Below are 25,649 nucleotides of genomic sequence, written 5' to 3'. Positions count from 1 at the left end.
TCTCTAGTAGGGGCTGATTGTTGACTTCTCATTGTGTGTCTATTCTGTTTTTATTTTCAGTTACATTTTTCATTTTAAACTGTTTTATCTCCAATGTTCTTTAGTATTTGTAGTAATTCCTGAGTAATAAGTTGTATGAATAGCCCCATGGGCTTGCTCTGTTCTGGGTATTGTTTAGTGTATCTGGATCTCAAAAATTGGGTATGTTATAGGGGTTGGGTACGGGATCCCGGTGGTCGGGATGCCGGCAGTCAGAATCCCGACGCCCCCTTACCCACCTTTTCCGCAGCCTAACCGTAACACCCCACATCCCCTTTGCAGCCCCTTAACCTTCCCGCTAGTGCCTAAGCCCTAATATATAATGCTATTCCCTGCCCCATTGGAATTTACATTCCCGACACACACATGCACAAACACCCGTGTTCTTTTTTGACAAAAGGCATCTAAACTACTAGTATGATGTGGGAAACCGGTGCATCCAGATGAAAACACCGGTAGGTCATACAAATTCCAGACCGTTCCTGGATTGGAATCTAACCCATGGCTCCGGCATTATTGACACAGCAATGGTAACCACTGTGCTGCCCGTTGATGCTTTTATGGTGCACAGCAACCTTTTATAGTTCCTTATATCTCAGGGGGAGTTGCACAGTTTGCGTGTCACTTCAGGCCTTGCTTTTGTTCTTGCTGAAAAGCCACTTATTCTTGGAAGGTAACTAAAAATGGAAACTAAATGTTGTTCTCTTCCCTACAGTGGTAGTGATGATGAAGATGGTACCCCTTTATCAGCAAAATTCGCTGATATTTACCCCTTGAACAACTATGATGACACAGAGGTTGTAGCCAACATGAATGGAATTCACAATGAACTCAACGGTGGCGGGGAAAACATGGCGCTGAAAGACGAGGTGCGATACTTTCCTTGGCCACTCGTTCTCCTCTCACCGGTCTTGTGTCTGTCATAGTAGCGATACTCATGGTCTCCGTTTTACAGTCCCCTTCGGTAAGCAGCACGAGCAGCAGCTCCTCAGAGGCGGATGACGAGGAAGCCGACGGCGAGAGCGGGGGCGAGCAGCTGGACGTTACAAAGGAGGAGGTTCATGTTGGGAAGAGGCCGTCTAGAATGGAAGGTGCTAAGATGGACAGTCCCCCACCGTCTTACCTCAGTCCACAGGTAATACATATCCCTATTGCTGCTGCATAGCTGGGCTTCTCCCCTATGGTTTGGGACCTTAGACATGGGTTGTTAGAGTAGGTCACTGTGATTGTCTTTACAACTGTTGTGTATATAGATAGATATCTATCCATCTCTAACACACACACCAACACACCTTTTTTCTTGTCTTCTTCCATGGCTGCGATTCGTTTGTTATATCTAGATCTAGTTTTTGTTAATATTCCCAATTTCCTAGGTTGCATATTTTAACCATCTAAAGAAAATTCATTACTAAGATTGTGTTTACGGTTTGTGAAGTCAAGTTTTATGGGGCCAGTGGTTTATTTAATTTGGGGCAAATTCAACTACCTTAAAGGGGCCTATCAATTACAGATCTTTTCAAAGGATGAAAGAAAAGATTTATCTTTTGAAAAAAAATTCCTTGGGCTGCTGCACATGACAGATTTTTTTAAACGACGAACGAGTTTGCATGACATCATTCTGGGAGTGTTTTTTTTTTTTTTAATGTTTCTATTCATTTGCATTAAAAAATCGTCGTTTACAGCAACAGATATTTCTAATATGTGTCAACGATAAACGATAATTGACCAACATGTTGGAGAGACAAAAGACCAAATTTGTCGGCCCACGGGAGTGAGCATTTTGATCGTTCAGAGACTATCCATTAGCAGATAAATTGAACGACTGAACGATAAATCGTTCATCGTTCAAATTTATCTGCTAGTGGATAGGCCCCTTAAGGGCAATTACCTGACTGCTTCATGCATTAGCTCACAGTAGCTGAATCTTGCGTATAGCCTATGGTGGTGCGAGCAGTTATCCGCTATCATAACTGGCTGTGAAAACGTGCAGCGCAAGCTGCTTGCGCTTACTTGAATCTACCACATAGTGTCTGACATTTTTTAGTTTGTGTTCGTTCACTAAAATATAGTTGAACACAAACAGTCGGAGTCACAATCTGGTACCGTCGGCTGACTTGCTAATTGTTTGGCGGTGTCCGAGTTCTTGCCCTGTTAATAAGGCCATGGATCTTTAATGTGACCGGATCATTTAGTGGTTAACACTAGTCAGCTGAACCCACTGCGGGCTGCACTTTGTCTTACGCTATATGGGTGGCTGATATCTTTGTTTTAGAGAAATTCGAGTACCTGGTGGTTCAGGTTTTATGTCAGAGCTGCAGGTATTGGCTGTTAATTTTGTTTCTTCTGAGGCCCAAATTTTTATGTATATTTGTCCGCAAATACGTCTTAATCACAAAATGACGTGGTAAAACTACTTCACAGGACTGCGCTGATTCATTTGATATGCAACACTTTTATATCTGCGTGCAACTGAGTCTGTGTACGAAGCACAACAGAACTTGGCTTGGAAAAAAGCCATATCGTATCAGATTCAGACTCTGTGGGCACACAGATATACAAGTGTCGCATATCAAATTATATACTGCAGTTTTGTGAAGCGGTTTGTGTCTAAGACGCTTTTCCGGGCAAATAAGACACTCAGCGCAAGACAATTTGCAGGGAAGGTCTGTTTAACGGTTATATAGCCCTTTTACATTAAAAATAGCGTAGTCGTGTGGTTTGATGGAATGACGGAAACCTGGCTATCCGCTTTTATTATCTATATAATAAAAAAAATATATAATGGCTTAATGTGTTTTTTGCTGCTTTGCACAAATGACCAGAAGCCGAAGCCGTTAGTCGCCTTCCTGAATGTTAGAATTGCTGCTTTTATATGTTGCGAATAAACACACGTACTGGAATGCTTATTTGGTGTCCTAGTCCAATTACATGGCGTTTCCTTTGACTCCGTGCTCTACCCAACTGGGTCTAATGGTGCGTACACACTGGGCGATATTACTGAGCGATTGCACGATTACGACGTCGTAATCGTTCAATCACTCAGTAATCGTGCACAAATTGTGCACTATAATGTCGGAAACGACCAGCGATGCGCCCGCTGGTCGTTTCCGACATTGTCCATCGCCTGAACATGCAGGCCAAGCTGCCGATAACGACAGATTGGCCATGTTCAGGAATGATGGACTGTACCTGCACTGAACGACTGATCGGTCAGTGTAGGCACTATAGGGGATCAGGAACGACAGTACGATTATGATGTCGTAATCGTACTCTTTTTTTTTTTATTTTTTATTTTTTATTTCCTAATCGCCCAGTGTGTACGCGCCATTAGATTAGAGCATAACATAGAAGACAGCCTGATCCTCCCTTGTTAGGACTCCTCATTATTGCATGGCGGGTTCCAAACAGGTGATCGGGTTAGAGAAACTACCTCACTGAAATAGGTATTCAGGAGATCCAGATTACTCTGTGGGTTTTCAGTTTAAATCTTTTCTTTGAACCCCTTGCCCGCTAAGCATTACGTTCTGTTACTAACACACAGCATGCTACTGACCTAACAGGCTGCTGATCCTAAATGTTTAGTATTCATTTTAGCCGGCTGCACGTAATCCGTGAGGAGGGTATATTTTAATTTTAAATGGCAAAATTTCATATGTGACTTATTGCTACAACTACAGTAACTATAGTGATACATTAGCGTTCCCGCTAGGCTGTTTTAGGTAGGGCGCCGTGCCCTGCCCTATTTCTAAAGGGTTAAAACACCTTGCCCTCCTTAGCCGCGCCACGGACCTAGAGTGAACACTAATGGTGCATACACAGTCAGATTTGTCAGATGAACGATTTCAGACAGTATTAAAATAAATGAAATCGTCAAAATCTGACTGCAAACACAGACGATGTCAGATATCGTTATCTGAAATGCGGGAACGCTCATCGTTGCAGGCCCAAATGTCAGATTTTCTTTGATATGAACCATTGAACGATTTTTTAAATCGTTGTTGTTCAAATCTGTCAACAAATCTGACCGTGTGTATGCACCATAATACATCATGTTGCTCTTCAAAATTCAAATATGCCCTAGTCACGGATTAGGTGCAGGGTGCTAGAATGAACACTAAAATATTACATGATTCAATATGTAAGTTACACCTGCTATTCAGTATGTCAAGCTCCCCCCATACCTTGTTAGGACTTATGTTTGAAATATTATTTCTATTTGCTTATGCAGCTTAGCGTGACACCCATTACTCCCTGTTCTCAGGCTTTTACCATGGTGTGCTTCAATATTACACCACAGGCTGGGAATCTCCAACTTTCTACTTCAGGGTCCATAGGGTATCCACAGGATACCTTGGGGTATAGGTGTGACGTCAGTCGCAGGGCACCAAAGAGTTAAGCTTTCAGCCTCCCAGGATGCACTAGGTCCCCCTCCTATACCCCGCCCCCGGGCCAAGGCACCTCAGTTTAGTTTGGTGCCCGGCCGGAGTCGGGTGCACCTGTTGGAGTGGGGGCTAGAAGAGCCCCTGAAGCTTTTTCTTCATGCAGCTGTGGCTGCACATCTGGATGAACAGCATGGACAGTCAGTCCTGACGTCCATGCTGTCTTCCCTACACCCCGCCGGTACCAGAACGCCGGTACTGATTCGGGGATGCTGGTGGGCGTCTGGGGTCACAGCTAGCGGTGACCCCAGATGCTCCGGACCATGGCCGGATTCAAGGGGGACAGAGGTAAGCAGCGGGGTCCCGCGGTGGGTCCCCGCTGATCACATGGTCCTAAGTCCCCAGGCAGGGGGCTCCCTGGGGACTGGCTGCAGCGTGGAGCCAGGCGACCAACCTGCGCTTCCACTACCCCCTGGGACAGCGGACCGCAGCAGAGCGGTAGCGCTGCGGCGTCCCAGGGGTTAAATGCATGCCAGGGGAGCGCGCCTTCCCTGTCTCACAGCCGGCGCCTCCCCCGCTGCACACAGCCCTCTCTGCACTGTGCTGACTGGTCCTGTGTCAGCGCTCCTCCCCCAGGCCAGCTTCTCTCTGCTCCTCGGCGGCCATCTTCTCTGCAACGCATGGTGAACGCTGCTGGAAGTCTGGAAGGAAGCATCGTGGTCTGGGTCCCCCCGCATACCTCTCCTCCGCTGTGGCTCAGGTCTGTGTATGCAGCGCTGTGTCCTACCAGGCCCTGTGTCTGTGTAGTTGAGTGATCAGCGCTGTTAGTGCAGGAATTGTTATTTCTCTGCATTGTATGTGACTGTGCTAGCGCTGCCTGTAACTTTTCTTCTCTAAACTGTCAGCTTTATTACTGTCCCTGTTCTTTCTGCTAAAGCCCTTGCGGTGCGGTGCTGCAGGGTGGTCTCTCGCCTATTTAATACTTAATTGGTGAGAGAGGTCACATACGTGGTGCCATCATGTCTGAAAGTGATTTTCCCCTCCGGCTACAGTGTACCACGTGCAAAGTACCGTTAGCGGAGGGGGAGGGTAGCGCGGAGGGCCTTTGCCGGCAGTGTTTGTCCATGGCGCGGCCTATTACGGTTACAGCACCGGTACAGGAGCCGCCCTGGGCTTGTTTCGCTCAGGCGTTAACAGCTTTAGTGGGCCAGTTAGCTCCGCAGCCCGCGTTTACTCCGATGGGTTTGTCCCAGCAGTCTGTGGTGTCGTCACCCATGCAGGGGTTCCCACGACAATTGGTGGTACCCCACAGTCTCCCTATTTCCCCGCTCCCGGGTTCTCAGGAGCCAGCGTGGGTTAACTCCCTGACGAGTTCTGTACAGCACTTGTCGGATGTGTTGCAAGGGGAGTCTGTGATGCGGCCTCATAAAAGGCCGGTGGCGTCTCTGTCCGCTCCTTATGAGGATGACGAAGGGACGTCTGATGATGGGGAGATTCTGGATCCTTACGATCAGGAACCTCTCCACAGTAAGGACGCTGATGCAAAGTCCAAGGTATATATTCCTGGACTTAATCGGGCGGTCCGCACAGCCTTGGTGATTGAGGACGAAGTTCCCCCAGCGGCTAAATCTAAGTATGCCTTTTTCAAAGATGTGAAGGGCGATGCCACAGTCTTTCCTCTTTCGGGTCAGTTGGTGGACCATTTAGAGGAGGCGTGGAAACAACCTGGCAAAAGATACCAGCCGCAGAGACGCCTGGCGGTGGCTTATCCGTTCGCGGATAATTATTTTGCTAAGTGTGAATCCCCTCCACAGGTGGATTCTCACGTGACCCGTCTTGTCCGTAGTGCCACATTGCCGATGCCATCCATGTCCTCCCTTAAGGATGCTACGGACCGCAAGGTAGAAATCTGCCTGAAGTCCGCTTATTCCCTTGCAGGGGGAGCAGCACGGCCGGCTATGGCCATTTGCTGGGTTGCCAGAGCGATGGAGCGCTGGGCGGATTCATTAGAGGCTTCTTTTGAATCCGACTGTCCGGCCGAACAGGCGGAGTTGATTGGCAATCTCCGTGATTCGGCCACCTACATCAACGAGGCGGCTCTAGACATTAGTACTCTGGTGTCTAGAATTTCTTCAGCAGCGGTAGCTGCTCGTCGCACCTTGTGGCTGCGATCCTGGAAGGCGGACGCAGATCCAAGAAAGGTCTGGAAGCGTTGCCGTTTACCGGAGAAGTTCTCTTCGGTCCGGATCTGGATAAGATTGTGGCCACGCTGGCGGCAGCCAAATCTGCTTGTCTCCCGTCGGCCGCTGCTCCTTCTGGTTCTGGACCATCGTCCTTTTGGTCATCTAGGGCCCAGGGCAGGCCCAAACCACAGTCGTTTCCTCGACAGGCTGGCCCTAAGAAATCGGTCAAGCCCCGGAAACAGGCATGGAGTACCAGACGTCCGGCCCCCAAGCCAGATGACAAGCCTGCGGCCTGACGGTCCGGGTCTCCCCTTGGGGATCCCAGGGTGGGAGGCCGCCTGCTGCAGTTCTCCCGGTGTTGGTCGTTCACTACGACAGACACTTGGGTTCTGGAGGTGGTCTCTCACGGGTACGCCCTCTCCTTCCGGCACAGACCCCCGGCTCGATTCTTCACCACGGGTCTACCATCAGACCGGAACAAGGCTACGGAGCTGCGGAAGGTATTGCACACTATGCTCCAGGCTGGAGTTATAGTGCCTGTTCCATTCTCCCAGAGGGGCCAGGGTTTCTATTCAAATCTATTTTTGGTACAGAAACCCAATGGGTCATATCGTCCGATTCTCAACCTCAAAGCACTCAACAAGTCTTTGCGGGTCCCGAAGTTTCGGATGGAGACCCTACGGTCCATCATTCTGGCGCTGGAACCTGGGGACTACATGGTGTCATTGGACATACAGGACGCTATGGCGGTCATGGCGGCTTCTCTGCGGCTGCAAGGAGTCCGCATGTTGCCGTACTTGGACGACCTGTTATTGGTGGCAGGATCTCCAGAGCTCCTGTTACACCACTTGGACCTGACCATTGCACTGCTGCAACGGCACGGCTGGCTAATCAACTGGCAGAAGTCCACTCTAATCCCGTCTCGGAGGATTCTGCATCTTGGAGCCTTATTGGACTCGGGACAGCAAAGGATCTTCGTGACGGAGGACAAGATCTCTGCTTTACAGTCAAGGGTGCGCAGTTGTCTGCACAGCCGCCGGGTGTCCTTACAGTCGGCGATGAGGTTACTGGGCTCCATGGTGTCGGTGTTCGACATGGTGGAATACGCCCAGTTTCACTCCAGACCTCTGCAGCACCTGATCCTGTCCAAGTGGAACGGGCTGCCTCAGTCTCTGAAGTTCCAGACGATTGTGCTCACCCCGGAGGTTCGCCTGTCCCTTGCGTGGTGGTTAAAGATGACCCACCTCAACAAGGGACGTCCGTTCTGGGTTCCAAATTGGGTCCTGTTGACAACGGACGCCAGTCTTCAAGGCTGGGGAGCAGTTTCGGGTCCACACTTGTTCCAGGGCAGGTGGACGCCGACAGAAGCGGAGCTTCCAATAAATATCTTGGAACTCCGTGCGGTCTTCAATGCTCTCCTGCAGGCACAGCGGTTTCTCCAGGGTCACCCGGTGCAGGTCCAGTCGGACAATGCTACCACCGTGGCCTACATAAACAGGCAAGGAGGAACTCGCAGTCGGGCGGCTCTCGTAGAGGTCTCTCGGATCCTGGTTTGGGCGGAGCGCAATCTTCCGGCCATATCAGCGGTCTTCATCCCGGGAGTGCTAAATTGGGAGGCGGACTTTCTAAGTCGCCAGGACGTTCATCCAGGGGAATGGTCCCTGCACCCGGACGTTTTTCAACTACTGGTGGACAGGTGGGGTCTTCCAGAAATCGACCTCATGGCGTCCCGGCACAACAACAAGTTGCCGGTGTACGGGTCTCGCACAAGAGACGAAGGGGCGTCTCTGGTGGATGCTCTGTCCGTCCGGTGGACGTTCAGGTTCGCATACCTGTTCCCTCCGGTCTCCCTTCTTCCACGGGTAATCCGGAAATTCAAACAGGAAGGAGGGACGCTCCTGTTGATAGCTCCCGCGTGGCCCAGACGGCACTGGTTCTCAGACCTTCAGGGTCTGTCCGTGGACAGTCCTCTGCGGTTGCCGCTACGACCGGACCTTCTGTCTCAGGGTCCTTGTCTTCACCCGGACCTGACTCGGCTGTCTTTGGCGGCGTGGCTGTTGAGACGGCCATGCTGAGGTCCTGGGGGTTTTCCAGCTCTGTGGTGCGTACCATGTTACGAGCTCGGAAACCGTCTTCCGCGAGGATATACCATCGCGTGTGGCATACGTTCTTCCAGTGGTGTCGACCGAGAGGTTATGCACCGCGGGAGTTTCGTCTGTCTCGGATTCTCGCCTTCCTGCAAGCGGGACTAGATCATGGGCTTCGCCTTGCTTCTTTGAAGGTACAGGTTTCGGCCCTATCTGTCTGGTTTCACCGTAGGATTGCTACAATCCCGGATGTGCGCACCTTTATGCAAGGTGTTCTCCGTATTCAGCCGCCCTTTGTTCCACCTGTGGCGCCTTGGGATTTGGCTGTGGTCCTGAGGGCTCTCCAAGGACCGCCGTTTGAACCACTGGGCTCAGTGGATATTAAATGGCTAACAGCTAAGACTGTTTTCCTTCTGGCCGTTGCTTCAGCCAGACGTGTTTCTGAGTTAGGGGCTCTTTCTTGTAGACCCCCTTTCTTGGTTTTTCATGGGAACAGGGCAGTGCTCCGCACTCGGCCCGAGTTTCTTCCCAAAGTTGTTTCCCAGTTTCATGTTAACGAGGAAATAGTTGTTCCGGCCTTTAACTCACCGGGTCTTTCCGTGGGTGAGGCCTCTTTGGATGTTGTGCGGGCATTAAGGACTTATGTTGACCGCACTTCTTCGTTTAGGAAGTCGGACGCTTTGTTGTCCTCTATGGCTTCTGTAAAAAGGGTTGGCCTGCTTCAAAGCAAACTTTGGCAGCCTGGATCCGTATGGCTATTTCTGAAGCTTATCTTCATGAAGGCCTACCGGTCCCTCCTTCTCTGAAGGCTCATTCCACTAGGTCTGTGGGTCCTTCGTGGGCAGCTCGACGTGGTGCCTCGGCAGTTCAGATCTGCAAGGCTGCTACGTGGTCTTCTGTCCATACCTTTGTGAGGTATTACAGGTTTGACACCTTCGCCTCTCAGGATGCTTCCTTCGGGCGGCGGATTCTCCTTTCTGCACAGGAGCGTCCCCACCCTTAAAGGATACTGCTTTGGGACATCCCCAAGGTATCCTGTGGATACCCTATGGACCCTGAAGTAGAAAATATGAGATATGGTAAGAACTTACCCTTGTTATCTCTATTTCTACGAAGTCCATAGGGTTCCACAGGACTCCCGCCCTGTCGCACCTGTGCTGCAGATGGGCTTTGCTCTGGTCACCGGTTTTCAGTCTCCCTCTGGTGAGAATGTGATTCTTGTATGTGACCAGATCTTTGTTCTCTCTCTTCCTTCTCCTCCTCCGGCCTATGGCTTGGTAACTAACTGAGGTGCCTTGGCCTGGGGGCGGGGTATAGGAGGGGGACCTAGTGCATCCTGGGAGGCTGAAAGCTTAACTCTTTGGTGCCCTGCGACTGACGTCACACCTATACCCCAAGGTATCCTGTGGAACCCTATGGACTTCGTAGAAATAGAGATAACAAGGGTAAGTTCTTACCATATCTCATATTTTTATTATACGTCTCCAGTTCTGATAAGCTCCTGAAATACATTATGTAATTTGGTGTGATATTGGTAGCAATGCTGTGTAAGCCAACTTCTATTCTACCCTTAAACTAAAGTATTAAAGTCATCACTTTGATATTAATGTATCAGTTCAGTGCTGTTACCTGTATAAAAAGGTTCCGATTTTTTTGACCATTCCGTTAGAATTTTCGGTAAGTTTAATCGCTGTGTTACGGAACGCAGCATTTCCTTATGCCCCTAGGAGTTATTAATTCATGTGACCTGATGGGAAGGCAAGTTTTCTTTTGGTGAACTGGTGGAAAGTGAGCACAACAAACTTGTATTTTGTAGCTGTCCCCAATAACTGACACACTGTGTGTACAGCACTCTGCGATACAAAGTGTATTCTGCTGCACAATACTATGGCAGGAAGGTGAACATGGCTATAGAAACAATAGTATAAAGATTAAGGGGGCAATCCAATTGGGTGCGAAATGCAAGTAGTGACTTTGTCTCTTGGGACTTAGACTTTCGCTCCCGAAAATTCTCCCGTCCAATTAAAAAATGGCTATTCGCACTACTCGCAGCGGAGGGGTGCAAATTGACTGCCAAATGAGATTTGGAGAAGTGCGTTGTTGAGTGTCCAGGGGGTTAAGCACAGTGTCCCGACATTTTAACCTTAAAATAAAGATCTTCCTTTCCATCTCTCACCCTCAGGGAGGTGCGAAAGGGAAGATGCGAATTCAGTCTGACTGATTCAGGGCAAGTTGCTAATTGGATTGCTTAAAATGAATTCGCTATGCGAATTTGATGAGAAAATAGCAACTTGCACCTAATTGGATTGACACCTATATATTTGAATACAAAAACATTACATGTTAAACAAAATATAGGAGTGCGTATTTCCTGCAATGCGTGTTGCAATTATTATTTTATTTAGTAGCGAAGTTTCATCTAGATTTAATCTGATTTGGTATAAATCTCCCCGAGATTAAAGTGAAACTCCTTGAATTTTTGTGAGATTACAAGTGATCAATTACCTATTAAACAAATAGAAAAAAAAAATCTTATCTAAATACTGTTGTAGTATTTGTAAATTAACAGTAGTTCTTTGCTTTTGCAATATATTTTTGCATTATGATTATTACATTTGCCCTTTGGTAGGAGGTGATTGCTTTGTATTTATACCTGTGTTGCCTTTACAGTTGCCCTCAAAAGTACACCCTTAAATACACTGTGCAGTGGTTTAGTGTTTTTATTATATCAGCTTTTGTTTTTTTCTATCAATACGCTTACCACGGTGGTCTCAATAACACCCTTCAGATTATAATGACTAGGGTCAAATGCAAGTTTGTAGGCAGTGGATTCAGAGTTTGAGCAAAAGAAAAAAGGTAGCAATACTGTGTCCTAGGTGAACTTTTAAATTGCGATGTAGAAATAAAGCTTTTTTTTGCTCCCAACTCTAAAACTGCCTCACTGTGTGTAGTGTGACAGAGCCCTACGCGTTTCATCAGTGACTTAATCAGAGGGGTGACTTGGTGCTAGATGCACTTGGTTTGGTGTGCATAAAGCTTCCAAATAAATGAGTGCTGGCAGCCTATCATTGAGGAGAGGTGTGTAATCATCTAGCAATAGAAAGGCAGATATATGGGGGAACAGATTTGTTACTATATAAAAACTTTGGCACATTCAAAGTAATGCTAAATCAAGTTGTCAAATACTAAATGCTTCCCAAGGCTTAAACCATAATTTTCATGATTGCTTCTAATTTGCTTACTGCATTCAGGTCATCCAGTGACTTTCATCCTAGCAAAGTCCAGGTAAATAGGCTTCTGCCTATAAAAGCAGCAACTATCATTTACAGCTATATAAGTACTATTGTATTAGCTTAGAAAATATGCTTAAAATACATTAAATGACCTATATAAATCTCTCCTAAATCCCTCTGTGATGTATATGGGATATTTAGTAGATATAAACATTTAAAAAAAATATATAAAAATATATATATTTATAGAAATGTATTAAACAAGTGGATTTACTTCTTAGCCCTCATTCACTTATTTTGGATACAATTTATTTAAGGTTTGTTTCTAAAATGTCTCTCGAGATTCATCTCGCCTCCTTGTTCCACATGTTAATGCCTTACATTTATTACTGTCTAGATCTGAACCATGTATTGTACTCTCTATGGTTATCCACTTTATCTCTACTATATACTAATAATATTCAGCACATGCTTTTGAATTCTTTTATGGAGTCTCTTAAGCTCGGTGCACACTAAACGATATATCGGCCACAGTGCTCAGTGTGTACGGGTGATTTGCGCGTACCCGTGCATAGTTTGTCGCAGAAATTCCGGAGGCCGGCACCATGCTACCGGATGCACATTAACTCTTATTACTGTGAAAACTTTTGCTGATTGTATTACTCATCTCTAAGGGGTACAAGGACAAATGAGCGAAGAAACATCCCGCAGCGCAGTGCCCACTCGGGCGGTCCAGGGGCACATTACAGAGAATTGCGTTGCCCACTTTAGTGTTCTATGAACAGCTTAAGTGTCTTGTGAAGAAATATATGATGATCTTTGCAGCTTGGAAGTGATGAAGTCCTATGTCCTAAGACCACTTCAGCTTTGATTTAAGAATATATATATTTGAATAAGATTTGTTTTTATTATGTTAAACAATGGTTGGAGCACACAATCATTTTCTATAATATTTTTATAATCGACTCTTTTATAGTCTCCCTAATCCAGTGCTATTAAACAATGTGACTTTGCAGGCTGCTGTAAGATGCATTCTCTTTCCATGTTGTAGGTGGAACCCTTAACAAATACTTGTGAGTGTCATGTATGTAAACAGGAAGCCACTGGCCTGTCTCAGTCTCCACTGGTATCTGGACGTCTCCCGCCGGGGCACCAGTTCATTAATCCCGACAAACCAGCACATCCAGCACTTCACCTCTACCCCCATATTCATGGACATTTACCCTTACATACAATCCCTCACTTGCCGCGACCCCTTATCCACCCCACGCTGTACGCGGCATCTCCGTTTTCACACAACAAGGTAAGTGATTCTGCAGCCTCTGAAAGGGTTGCCCACCTCCTCACTTTCTGTCTGCCACTGCAGTGCCTAGTACCACTTCTCTTCCTGTAATATCTGACACATTGTTTGGGTTTGACCTGTTTGGACGGGCAGGTGTCTCACAAGCTGAGCATCACTACCTCTCTAAAGAGGGTATGCAGTCGGGAAGCCGGTGGACTTAATCCCGTCAGCCGGCTTCCCGACTGCTTTTATCCCGGTGAGGGTTAAATGACAGGCGTCTAAATCACATCCCGATCAAAGTGATGCCGAGCGGGGACAGCTGCGGGGGGCTAGGTTTAGGGCTCCAGGGGGGCGGGGGGATTTAGGGTTAGGCACCCCCCCCCGGGGGACTTAGGTTTAGGCGGCGGGGAAGGGGGGGGTTAGGATTAGGCACTGGGGAGAAGGTTAGGGTTAGGCACCCTAAAGGAGGGTTGGGGGGGGAGGTTAGGTTAGTGAATACTTACCTTCGGGACAATCGGGATTTTCAACCATGTCGGGCAGCCGCTGTCGGGATTCCAACCGCTGGACAAGCGTCTGGCGATACATCAAACCGATTCCCTTAAGAGCTCATGGCTACCAGCAGAGAATGTACCTTACTAGGGGGGGTAAAAATCCTGGCAGGCTAATTGCTGACAAAAATGAAAATAGATCCTATTGTTTTTACTTCTTTGCTAAAGAACTAGACTGTAAGCTCCAATGTGGCAGGGAACTGTCATGGTGGCTAATTTACTCTGTACTCTGCTGCATAATATGTTGGTGTTATACAAACCATAATAAACCTACACCTGTCTGATTAGCTTAATGAGTGCATTTCCGAACAAAGCGTCATGTGTAGTTACAGCTAAAGGTGCTTCTACCAAGTATGCAAACAAATGAAGATGAATACTTTTATCATTCTCTTGATCTGTGGTTAAAAATGTTCAAATTCTACCTTTTTATTCCAATATGTTAGAAAATTAGTGAAAAAGTTCAAAAAGGTGAAATGTTATTTTTCTAGTCTGTGCGTCTGGAGTACCCCGTGGTAAAGATAGCAGGTCTGCATGAACTCTACATGTATTCAGGAGTTAGTGATAGTTTCCGCACACAGTGAGCGGCTTATGCTTTTATCTACTGTCATGTATGCAAATTTCAATGCTGAACTTTTCTGTAGTGTTTAAATGGCATCTATTTTATTTTAATTTATTGTTCAGCTTAAAAGTCATAGTTTTTACAAGTGCACATCTAACACTTGACATTGTAGACACCATTTTGGAAACCGCGGGTTGCATATTTAGGGCTGTATTCAATTAGAGGCAAAAAGTTTAGCCAGTCCGACTTTCTGCCGCTTCAGAGGCGGAAACTTTTCTCCATAATCAGTTCCTAAACAGGCGAATGCGGCACAGGCGGAAAGTACTATCAAAACTGGGAAAATCTGTCTGTACCCCAATAAAAGATGCACTAACATAGGGAACCAATGTACATGTGTCCTAATAGCCCTAATAAAAGTGTTTGGGGGTACTTAAGTAGTTTTAAACTGCTTCTTATTAGCATCTTAGTAAAAGTGGTGAAGAATGGCATAAAGCAGTATTTTTCGGTGAAAATAAGTAGTCCAGTCAAATTTGGGGTGCTTGAAAATGGGTGCTAGCATATTTTAATGTTTCTAAAGGGAACTATTAAAAATTTGAAAAACCACCCTCATATATGCATCTGCAATCCCAAAAACACTTGGCCCCTCCTTACAGCACCGCAGAAGTCTATTTAACCAGTTTTTATAGTTGTCCCCCCACTATTTTAACTTTTTTGTCCCCAAAACAAAAGTACTTTTTATGGGGTGTTCTGAGTGTCATTTTTTTTTTTTGCTGATTTGTCCTTGGGAGGGGGCTGTCCCAAGGGTACTGAGTCCTTTCCTCACGTTAGCACCCCAAAATAAGGATTTTGCACTTTTTTTTTTTCTCCTGCTATTCATAGGAGATACTTTTCCGCCTATTGCAATGCATTGATTTTCCGCTTAGACTAAATCGACCTGGAATTGAATATGGAGATACTTTGAAAACAGGCGGAAAGTCCGAATCCACGGAAACTTTTTTCCAAACGGCACTTTTTGCCTCTAATTGAATCCGGCCCTTAGTCTGAATTTTTAAGAACATGGCTTTAAGTTTTCATTTGTGTTAATATGTACATAATCTTTCCATGTTCATGAATGTTACTAATAAGTTGCCTTTTTGTTTAGGCCTTGCCGCCAACGACTGTACAAAACCACACCAACAAACATCAGGTATTCAACGCCTCTTTACAAGATCACATGTACCCCAGCTGTTTTGGCAATTCTCCTGAATGGAACCGATCGAAATTTATAAGTCTTTGGGGGTCAGAAATGATGAACGATAAGAACTGGAATCCAGCTTCTTTTTTACCGGACCCGCTTGCTGGTAAGACGGACTTGAAACGCGTCTCTTCACGGCTTGTTGACCCCTCACTTTTGCAGGGGGGGGGGGGGGGGACTTGTGGTGTTTGGTTAAATGTTTTTGGCTCTTGCAGCTTTTTTTTTCAGAACTCGAATTATACACACCTGTGTAACAATGCAACATCACACGAATGTTAACACAGATCATAGGATGAATGTATGTAGGATGCTGCTGTAAATTACAGTTTGAACACTTTGAATTATACATTTGCATAATGTAATCTACAGGGCAAAACATTGAAATATTAAAGAATTCTGATTTTGGTAATTTCCCTGAGTATGACTATTCTAGTCTGTATAAAGCAGAAAAGGATATTGCATAGCAATCATTGATTTTTTTTATTGCTGTACATTAACAACAAAGCTGGACAGAGGTAGTTACTAAGCAGTGGGGAGAACAGCAAGCTAGATGAGTTGTAGTTAATTGGCCGCCGCACGGGCTGCCGGTGGTGGAAACCTGCACTGGAATCCTGACCCGTGGCCAGAACACTGGCGCAGGAATTCCCACAGCCAGCATCCCAAATGTGAGTATAGCGGGCCCGGTTAGCTTTACACCGCCGGGGGGGCTGGAGGGTTAGGATTAGCCACCAACTGGGGGAGGGGGTTAGGTTTAGGCACTAATTAGGGGGAGGGTTATGGTGTGGCGGGGGAGAGGATTAGGGTTAGGATGCAGGAAGGGAGGGTTAGGGGGTGAAGGGGTGAGGGTTATTATACTTGCGGAGCCCCTGTCGGGATTTTAAGCATCAGGATGCCGCTGTTGGTGTTTTTACGGCCGACATCTTGCCTGCTGGCCTCCTATACCCAACCCAGCTAGATAGATAGTTACAAAGCAGTGGGGAGGACAGCAAGCTGGACAGAGGTAGTTACTCTGAGGTCCTTCATTTATGTAATTGGCAGACTACTTTATAGTTACATTTTGCACTGGGTTAAGTTAGTCTTTAGTTTTACAATGCCAGGACTACGCTCCATGTTTGATGAACAGGTTGTGGTCATATACACTTCAATATGGTTTCTTGAGGAACTACGTATAGTTCTGAATTCTCGTCTTTGTCACATCTCTCATTGGGTGGATTGTCTTGGGGAATTTAAGTAACGTTCTGTAACAGCCATGTATTACCAACCGCTATATGTCTATACTGTTATTTCACGCACCGCTTAAAACTTTTTTTATTTTATTTATTCAGGTGGTGATATTTTAGGGCCAGCACTCCCTGAAATTAGACCGGAAGCACTTCCTACTACGTCTAGTAATGATACAACACCGGTTCTAGATGTTAAGGAGAAAAAAAACACTGCCAAGAAGAAATGTCTTTATAATTTCCAGGATGCCTTTATAGAATCTAATAAGGTTGTCATGGCAACCTCATCAGCAACTTCCTCCGTCTCCTGCACAGCCACCACGGTTCAGTCTAGCAGCAACCAGTTCAAGGTGTCGTCCAAGAGGCCTTCTTCTATAGGTGAGAGCCATGCGCTACTCGGTGTGTGGATGCCGGCACGGCACTAGCTTTTTGTTGTTGGATCGTAACCTTACAAATTTCTTATGCTTCATTGTTAGTTTGCACGCATTATTAGTACATGCTAGATCTATTTTGTTATACCTACTAGCAGGCTATGTAGGACGCCAAATGCCTTCCCTTACTGGTATGTGCACTTTGTTTCGGGAGCAAAGTGAGAATAGTCCTGATGTATACATTTTAGCCTTTATAGTTTACATTAGTGTTTGATTTTTTTTTTTTTTTAATGTAATGTAGTATGCACTTTCTTAAGGTGCTCCATCTCCCTACACACTCTGGATTCTGCCATTTTGTGTGCTGAATGTGACTGTCATGATGCCCAGTGTGACAAGTAAAATTAATATATATGTAGAAACACACACTACCCCCTGTCTCTACTTCCTCTGACATATACATTCTTGTTCTACCCCCATTGACATTACACATGTATATAAAGTCCCCCAGCTCTACTCTGCTGCTGCTGCCCAGTGGCCTGTATTACCCACGCTGACATTGCACATATAATATCCCAGCTCTAGCCCTCTCCACATAATCCGCAAAGGCATGTATTCTTTAACACAACATGTATAGTGCCCCAGGTCTACCCCTGTGGTTCTTCACACTGACCTGTATTACCCCCAGTGGCACTATATACTGTATACATGTCTGTGTATACTCTTCCTGCCCATGGCAGGCTGCAGCCTCATCCTGTACCACCTACCACTGGCGTCTTCCACGGGCATGATTTCTGCATACGGCTTCCTCTGCAGTACTCTGCTTCTGTAGATTACCGATGAGGCAACGCGGCTTTCCCCTGCCCGGCGGTGACAGTCCCCGGCCACACACAGCAGGCAGCATGATGATGATCTGAATCCTGTGCGGACTGCGGGGCAGAGGGTGAGGGGAGGGTTGGAGATCACACTCACTCCTCCCCTTCCTCTGCCATTGGAGCATGAAACTGATTGATAGTGCTGCTAATTGGTCACAGCGTTTCCTGAGGGACCCAGCGTTTTCTACTTCAGGGTCCATAGGGTATCCACAGGATACCTTGGGGTATAGGTGTGACGTCAGTCATCGGGCACCATAGAGTTAAGCTTTCAGCCTCCCAGGATGCACTAGGGTCCCCCTCCTATACCCCGCCCCGAGCCAAGGCATCTCAGTTTAGTTCGGTGCCCGGCCGGAGTCGGGTGCACCTGTTGGAGTGGGGGCCAAGAAGAGCCCCTGAAGTTTACTTCATGCAGCTGTGGCTGCACATCTGGAAGTACAGCATGGACAGTCAGTCCTGACGTCCATTCTGTCTTCCCTACACCCCCGCCGGTACCAGAACGCCGATACCGATGCGGGGATGCTGGTGGGCATCTGGGGTCACAGCTAGCGGTGACCCCAGATGTTCAGGACCATGGCCGGAATCAAGGGGGACAGCAAGGTAAGCAGCGGGGTCCCGCGGTGGGTCCCCGCTGTTACATGGTCCAGAGACCCCAGGCAGGGGGCTCCCTGGGGACTGGCTGCAGCGTGGAGCCAGGTATATAACCTGCGCTTCCACTAACCCCCTGGGACAGCGGACCGCAGCAGAGCGGTAGCGCTGCGGCGTCCCGGGGGTTAAATGCATGCCAGGGGAGCGCGCCTTCCCTGTCTCACAGCCGGCGCCTCCCCCGCTGCACACAGTCCTCTCTGCAACACGCCGACTGGCCCTGTGGCAGCGCTCCTCCCCCAGGCCAGCCTCCTCTCTGCTCCTCGGCGGCCATCTTCAAGAACACATGGTGAATGCTGCTGGAAGTCTGGACGGAGGCATCGTGGTCTGGGTCCCCCCGCATACCTCTCCTCCGCTGTGGTCAGGTCTGTGTATGCAGCGCTGTGTCCTACCAGACTCTGTGTAGTTGATTTATCAGCGCTGATTAGTGCAGGAATTGAGTTTCTTTGCATTGTATGTGACTGTGCTAGCGCTGCTGCCTGTACTTTCCATTTCTGACTGTCAGCCTTATTACTGTCCCTGTTCTTTCTGCTAAAGCCCGTGCAGTGCTGCAGGGTGGTCTCTCGCCTTTTTAAAAAAAATTGAGAGGGGTCACAATTGAGAGGGGTCTACCATCATGTCTGAAAGTGACTTTCCTCTCCGGCTGCAGTGTACTACGTGTAAAGTACCTTTTGCGGAGGGGGAGGGTAGCGCGGAGGGCCTCTGCCGGCAATGTTTGTCGTTGGCGCGGCCTATATTACGGTTACAGCACCAGTACAGGAGCCACCCTGGGCTTGTTTCGCTCAGGCGCTTACAACCTTAGTGGGCCAGTTAGCTCCGCAGCCCGCGTTTTTACGCAGATTGGTTTGTCCCAGCAATCAGTGGTGTCGTCACCCATGCAGGGTTTCCCAAGACAATTGGAGGTATCCCGCAGTCTCCCTATTTCCCCTCTCCCGGTTTCTCAGGAGCCGGCGTGGGTTAACTCCGACGAGTTCTGTACAGCACTTGTCGAATGTGTTGCAAGGAGAGTCTGCGATGCGGCCACATAAACGGCCTGTGACGTCTCTGTCCGCTCCTTATGAGGATGACGAGGGGGACGTCTGATGATGGGGAGATTCTGGATCCTTACGATCAGGAACCTCTCCGTACTCAGGAAACGGACGCTAGGTCCAAGGTGTATATTCCTGGACTTATTCGAGCAGTCCGCACAGCCTTGGTGATTGAGGACGAAGTTCCCCCAGTGGCTAAATCCAAGTATGCCTTTTTTAAGGATGTGAAGGGTGACGCCACAGTCTTTCCTCTTTCGGGTCAGTTGGTGGACCATTTAGAGGAGGCGTGGAAACAGCCTGGCAAGCGATACAAGCCGCAGAGGCGTCTGGTGGTGGCTTATACGTTCGCGGATAATTATTTTGCTAAGTGGGAATCCCCTCCACAGGTGGATTCTCATGTGACACGTCTTGTCCGTAGTGCCACATTACCAATGCCATCCATGTCCTCCCTTAAGAATGCTACGGACCGCAAGGTGGAGATCTGCCTGAAGTCCGCTTATTCACTTGCGGGGGGGGGGCAGGCCGGCTATGGCCATTTGCTGGGTTGCCAGAGCTATGGAGCGCTGGGCGGATACGTTGGAGGTGTCCTTCGATTCTGGCTGAGCAGGCGGAGTTGATTGGTAATCTCCGTGATTCGGCCACTTATATCAACGAGGCGGCCTTAGACATTAGTACCCTGGTGTCTCGGATTTTTTCGGCAGCGGTGGCTGCTCGTCGCACCTTGTGGTTGCGATCCTGGAAGGCGGATGCTGATTCCAAAAAGGGTTTGGAGGCGTTGCCCTTTAACGGAGAAGTTCTCTTCGGTCCAGATCTGGACAAGATTGTAGCCACACTGGCGGAAGCTAAATCGGCATGTCTCCCGTCGGCTGCTGTCCCTTCAGGTTCAGGGCCATCGTCCTTTCGGTCTTATAGGGCCCAGGGCAGGCCCAAACCACTGTCTTTTCCCCGACAGGCTGGCCCCAAGAAATCTGCCAAGCCCCGGAAGCAGGCCTGGAGTGCCAGACGTCCGGCCCCTAAGCCAAATGACAAGCCTGCGGCCTGACGGCCCGGGCCTCCCTTTGGGGGATCCCAAGGTGGGAGGCCGCCTGCGGCAGTTCGCCCGGTGTTGGTCGGTCACCACGACAGACACTTGGGTTCTCGAGGTGGTCTCCCACGGGTATGCCCTCTCTTTCCGGCACAGACCCCCGGCTCGATTTTTCACCACGGGTCTACCATCAGACCGGAACAAGGCCACGGAGCTGCGGAAGGTCTTGCACACTATGCTCCAGGCTGGAGTTATACTGCCTGTTCCATTCTCCCAGAGGGGCCAGGGTTTCTATTCCAATCTGTTTTTGGTGCAGAAACCCAATGGGTCGTATCGTCCGATTCTCAACCTCAAAGCTCTCAAGTCTTTGCGGGTGCCGAAGTTTCGGATGGAGACCCTACAGTCCATCATTCTGGCGCTGGAACCTGGGGACTACATGGTGCCATTGGACATACAGGACGCTAACCTGCATGTCCTTATTCTTTTGCGCCATCAACAGTTCCTCAGGTTTGCAATCCGCAGCGACCACTTTCAGTTTCGGGCGTTACCTTTTGGCCTGGCGACAGCACCGCATGTGTTCACCAAGGTGATGGCGGTTATGGCGGCTTCTCTGCGGCTGCAGGGAGTCCGCATGTTGCCGTACTTGGACGACCTTCTCTTAGTGGCAGTATCGCTGGAACTCCTTCTGCGTCACCTGGACCTGACCATTGCCTTACTGCACAGGCATGGCTGGCTGATAAACTGGCAGAAGTCCACTCTAATCCCATCTCAGCGGATTCTGCACCTCGGAGCCTTATTGGACTCGGGTCAGCAAAGGATCTTTGTTACGGGGGAAAAGATCTTTGCCTTACAGTCGAGGGTGCGCAGTTGTCTGCACAGCCGCCGGGTGTCTCTACACTCTGCAATGAGGTTACTGGGCTCCATGGTGTCGGTGTTCGACATGGTGGAATATGCCCAGTTTCACTCCAGACCTCTGCAGCAGCTAATCCTGTCCAAATGGAACGGACTGCCTCAGTCTTTAAAATCCCAGACGATAGTGCTCACCCCGGAGGTTCGTCTGTCCCTTGCCTGGTGGTTGCAGACAACCCATCTCAACAAGGGTCGTCCGTTCTGGGTACCGAATTGGGTCCTGTTGACAATGGACGCCAGTCTTCGGGGCTGGGGAGCAGTTTCGGGTCCACACTTGTTCCAGGGCAGGTGGACTCCGACAGAAGCAGAGCTTCCAATAAATATCTTGCAACTCCGAGCAGTCTTCAATGCTCTCCAGCAGGCACATCGGGTTCTCCAGGGTTGCCCAGTGCAGGTCCAGTCGGACAACGCTACCACCGTGGCCTACATAAACCGGCAAGGAGGAACCCGAAGTCGGGCGGCTCTCGTAGAGGTGTCTCGGATCCTGGTATGGGCGGAGCGCAATCTTCCGGCCATATCAGCTGTCTTAATCCCGGGAGTGCTAAATTGGGAGGCGGACTTTCTCAGTCGCCAGGATGTTCATCCGGTGGAATGGTCCCTGCACCCGGACGTTTTTCAACTGCTGGTGGACAAGTGGGGTCTTCCAGAGATCGACCTCATGGTGTCCCGGCACAACAACAAGTTGCCGGTGTACGGGTCTCGCACAAGAGACGAAAAGGCTTCTCTGATGGATGCTCTGTCCGTCCGGTGGACGTTCCAGTTCGCTTACCCGTTTCCTCCGGTTTCCCTTCTTCCACGGGTAATCCGGAAATTCAAACAGGAAGGAGGGACGCTCCTGTTGATAGCTCCCGCGTGGCCCAGACGGCACTGGTTCTCAGACCTTCAGGGTCTGTCCGTAGACAGTCCTCTGCGGTTGCCGCTACGACCGGACCTTCTGTCGCAGGGTCCTTGTCTTCACCTGGACCTGACTCGGCTGTCTTTGACGGCGTGGCTGTTGAGACAGCCATGTTAAGGTCCAGGGGGTTTTTCAGCTCTGTAGTGCGTACCATGTTACGAGCTCGGAAACCGTCTTCCGCGAGGATATACCATCGCGTGTGGCATACGTTCTTCCAGTGGTGTCGACCGAGAGGTTATACACCGCGGGAGTTTCGTCTCTCGGATTCTCGCTTTCCTACAAGTGGGACTAGATCATTGGCTTCGCCTTGCTTCTTTGAAGGTACAGGTTTCGGCCCTGTCTGGTTTCACCGTAGGATGTGCGCACCTTTATGCAGCAAGGTGTTCTACGCATTAAGCCACCCTTTGTTCCACCTGTGGCGCCTTGGGATTTGGCTGTGGTCCAGAGGGCTCTCCAGGGACTGCCGTTTGAACCACAGGGCTCAGTGGATCTTAAATGGCTAACAGCTAAGACTGTTTTCCTTCTGGCCATAGCTTCGGCCAGACGTGTTTCTGATTTAGGGGCTCTTTCTTGTAGACCCCCTTTCTTGATTTTTCATGCGAACAGGGCAGTGCTACGCACTCGTCCTGAATTTCTTCCCAAAGTTGTTTGCCAGTTTCATGTTAACGAGGAAATAGTTGTTCCGGCCTTTAACTCACCTGGCCTTTCAGTGGGTGAGGCCACTTTGGATGTAGTGTGGGCCTTAAGGACTTATGTTGACCGCACTTCTTCGTTTAGGAAGTCGGACGCCTTGTTTGTCCTCTATGGCTTCTATAAAAAGGGTTGGCCTGCTTCAAAGCAAACTTTAGCAGCCTGGATCCGTATGGCTATTTCTGAAGCTTATCTTCATGAAGGTCTGCCGGTTCCTCCTTCTCTGAAGGCTCATTCCACTAGGTTTGTGGGTCCTTCGTGGGCAGCTCGACGTGGTGCCTCTGCAGTCCAGATCTGCAAGGCTGCTACGTGGTCCTCTGTCCATACATTCGTGAGGTATTACAGGTTTGACACCTTCGCCTCTCAGGCTGCTTCCTTCGGGCGGCGGATTCTCCTTTCAGCAAAGGAGCGTCCCCACCCTTAAAGGATACTGCTTTGGGACATCCCCAAGGTATCCTGTGGATACCCTATGGACCCTGAAGTAGAAAATATGAGATATGGTAAGAACTTACCTTTGTTATCTCTATTTCTACGAAGTCCATAGGGTTCCACAGGACTCCCGCCCTGTTGCACCTGTGCTGCAGATGGGCTTTACTCTGGTCACCGGTTTTTCCGTCTCCCTCTGGTGAGAATGTGATTCTTGTGTGTATCCAGATCTTTTTTCTCTATCTTCTTTCTCCTCCTCCGGCCTATGGCTTGGTACAAAACTGAGATGCCTTGGCTCGGGGGCGGGGTATAGGAGGGGGACCCTAGTGCATCCTGGGAGGCTGAAAGCTTAACTCTATGGTGCCCGATGACTGACGTCACACCTATACCCCAAGGTACTCTGTGGAACCCTATGGACTTCGTAGAAATAGAGATAACAAAGGTAAGTTCTTACCATATCTCATATTTTTTGTATGAGTCCCCACCTTCTTTACCCAGGTAAAATCCGTGCTATAGCGCATATTTGCAATCACTGCCCGGAGACTCTCCCTGCACTGCCAGCTGCACACTAATATCACAGTGCATGCCTCGGCTCCCTGTCACTAAGGTGGAGTCTGCATTTTGGGGTCACTTTCTTGGTGGGTGACACCCCTCGCAGTCCGCGTCCCTCTAGTGACGCCAGTGCATGTACTTGCAAACATCTGGTTGTGCCTCATCGCTCAGTGAAATTCATTGGCTGCATTTAAATTATTGTTGGTTAGCGCCTTAATTGCGGTCTTTATTACATGCCACAAACATGTTAGTAGTTCTTAGTGAGTTTATAAGCCTCATGCTGATCAATAGTAGTTCAGTCCACATAACTGCATATCTTTTGTGAACGATTCAAATAATATCAAGAAGCACAGCAACATTTCTAGTGGGTAGTCGGCAATTAGGTAGCTCTTCTATGCGCTTTTTTTTTTTTTTTTTAACTTTTAATTTTAACTTTTTCTCATATACATTTCAGGGGATGTATTTCACAACATCAAGGAAGACCATAGGCATCCTTCTACACCAGTTGCTCCAAGAAACAGTCCTACAAGTTTAGCAACTCTTCCTTCCCTTTCCCCTGGTACACACTCTACAGCCTCCACTCCACACCTCCCAAATATAACTGCTCAACCCTTTCCCAAGACAGCTGCCACCGCTCCTGGTTTTGTGGATCCACATCTAGGTTTCTGTCCGTCTACTGCTCCACCGCCAACGTCTACTACAGACAGCACACTTAGTGCTCCTCCTAGTGTCTGCAGGTGAGTGACGGTGCACGGGTTATCTATTCACTAACCTCTGTTGTAGACAGCACACTTGGTGCTCCTCCCAGTATCTGCAGGTGAGTGGGTGCACAGGTTATCTATTCACTAATTTTTATAGTAGACAGCACACTTTGTGCTTCTCCCAGTGTCTGCGTAAGTGTGGTGGTGCACTGGTCATCTGTTTATTACCCTCTGTACTTAATGCTCCTCCCAGTGTCTGCGTAAGTGTGGTGGTGCACTGGTCATCTGTTTATTACCCTCTGTACTTAATGCTCCTCCCAGTGTCGGCAGGTGAGTGATGGTGCACAGATCTATTCATCTATTCACTAACCTTTATTGTGGACCGCACACTTAGTGCTCCTTCCAGGATTTACTCAGTCTGCTATTAATATTTTCCTTTTCTACTTCAGGGTCCATAGGGTATCCACAGGATACCTTGGGGTATAGGTGTGACGTCAGTCGCAGGGCACCAAAGAGTTAAGCTTTCAGCCTCCCAGGATGCACTAGGTCCCCCTCCTATACCCCGCCCCCGGGCCAAGGCACCTCAGTTTAGTTTGGTGCCCGGCCGGAGTCGGGTGCACCTGTTGGAGTGGGGGCTAGAAGAGCCCCTGAAGCTTATTCTTCATGCAGCTGTGGCTGCACAACTGGATGTACAGCATGGACAGTCAGTCCTGACGTCCATGCTGTCTTCCCTACACCCCGCCGGTACCAGAACGCCGGTACTGATCCGGGGATG

At 48.6% G+C, this 25,649-nt stretch overlaps 1 protein-coding gene across 2 annotated transcripts in view; it reads left to right on the top strand.

The window, feature by feature from the left end:
- FAM193A (family with sequence similarity 193 member A) overlaps positions 1–25,649 on the top strand; it is a 104,300-nt gene that overhangs the window by 64,685 nt on the left and 13,966 nt on the right. For both annotated transcript variants that reach the window (XM_088454978.1, XM_088454977.1), the window contains 6 exons: positions 755–908; positions 995–1,174; positions 12,973–13,224; positions 15,452–15,650; positions 16,870–17,142; positions 24,628–24,910. In XM_088454978.1, coding sequence (XP_088311104.1) covers positions 755–908; positions 995–1,174; positions 12,973–13,224; positions 15,452–15,650; positions 16,870–17,142; positions 24,628–24,910 — 1,341 coding nt within the window. The remainder of the gene's footprint in view (positions 1–754; positions 909–994; positions 1,175–12,972; positions 13,225–15,451; positions 15,651–16,869; positions 17,143–24,627; positions 24,911–25,649) is intronic.

This window comes from Taudactylus pleione, unplaced genomic scaffold (genome assembly GCF_031769625.1).
Source record: "Taudactylus pleione unplaced genomic scaffold, aTauple2 ptg000638l, whole genome shotgun sequence".
NCBI classification, from domain to species: domain Eukaryota; kingdom Metazoa; phylum Chordata; class Amphibia; order Anura; family Myobatrachidae; genus Taudactylus; species Taudactylus pleione.
Note: the sequence above shows the minus strand (reverse complement) of the source record. Positions and strands in the feature narration are given on the sequence as shown.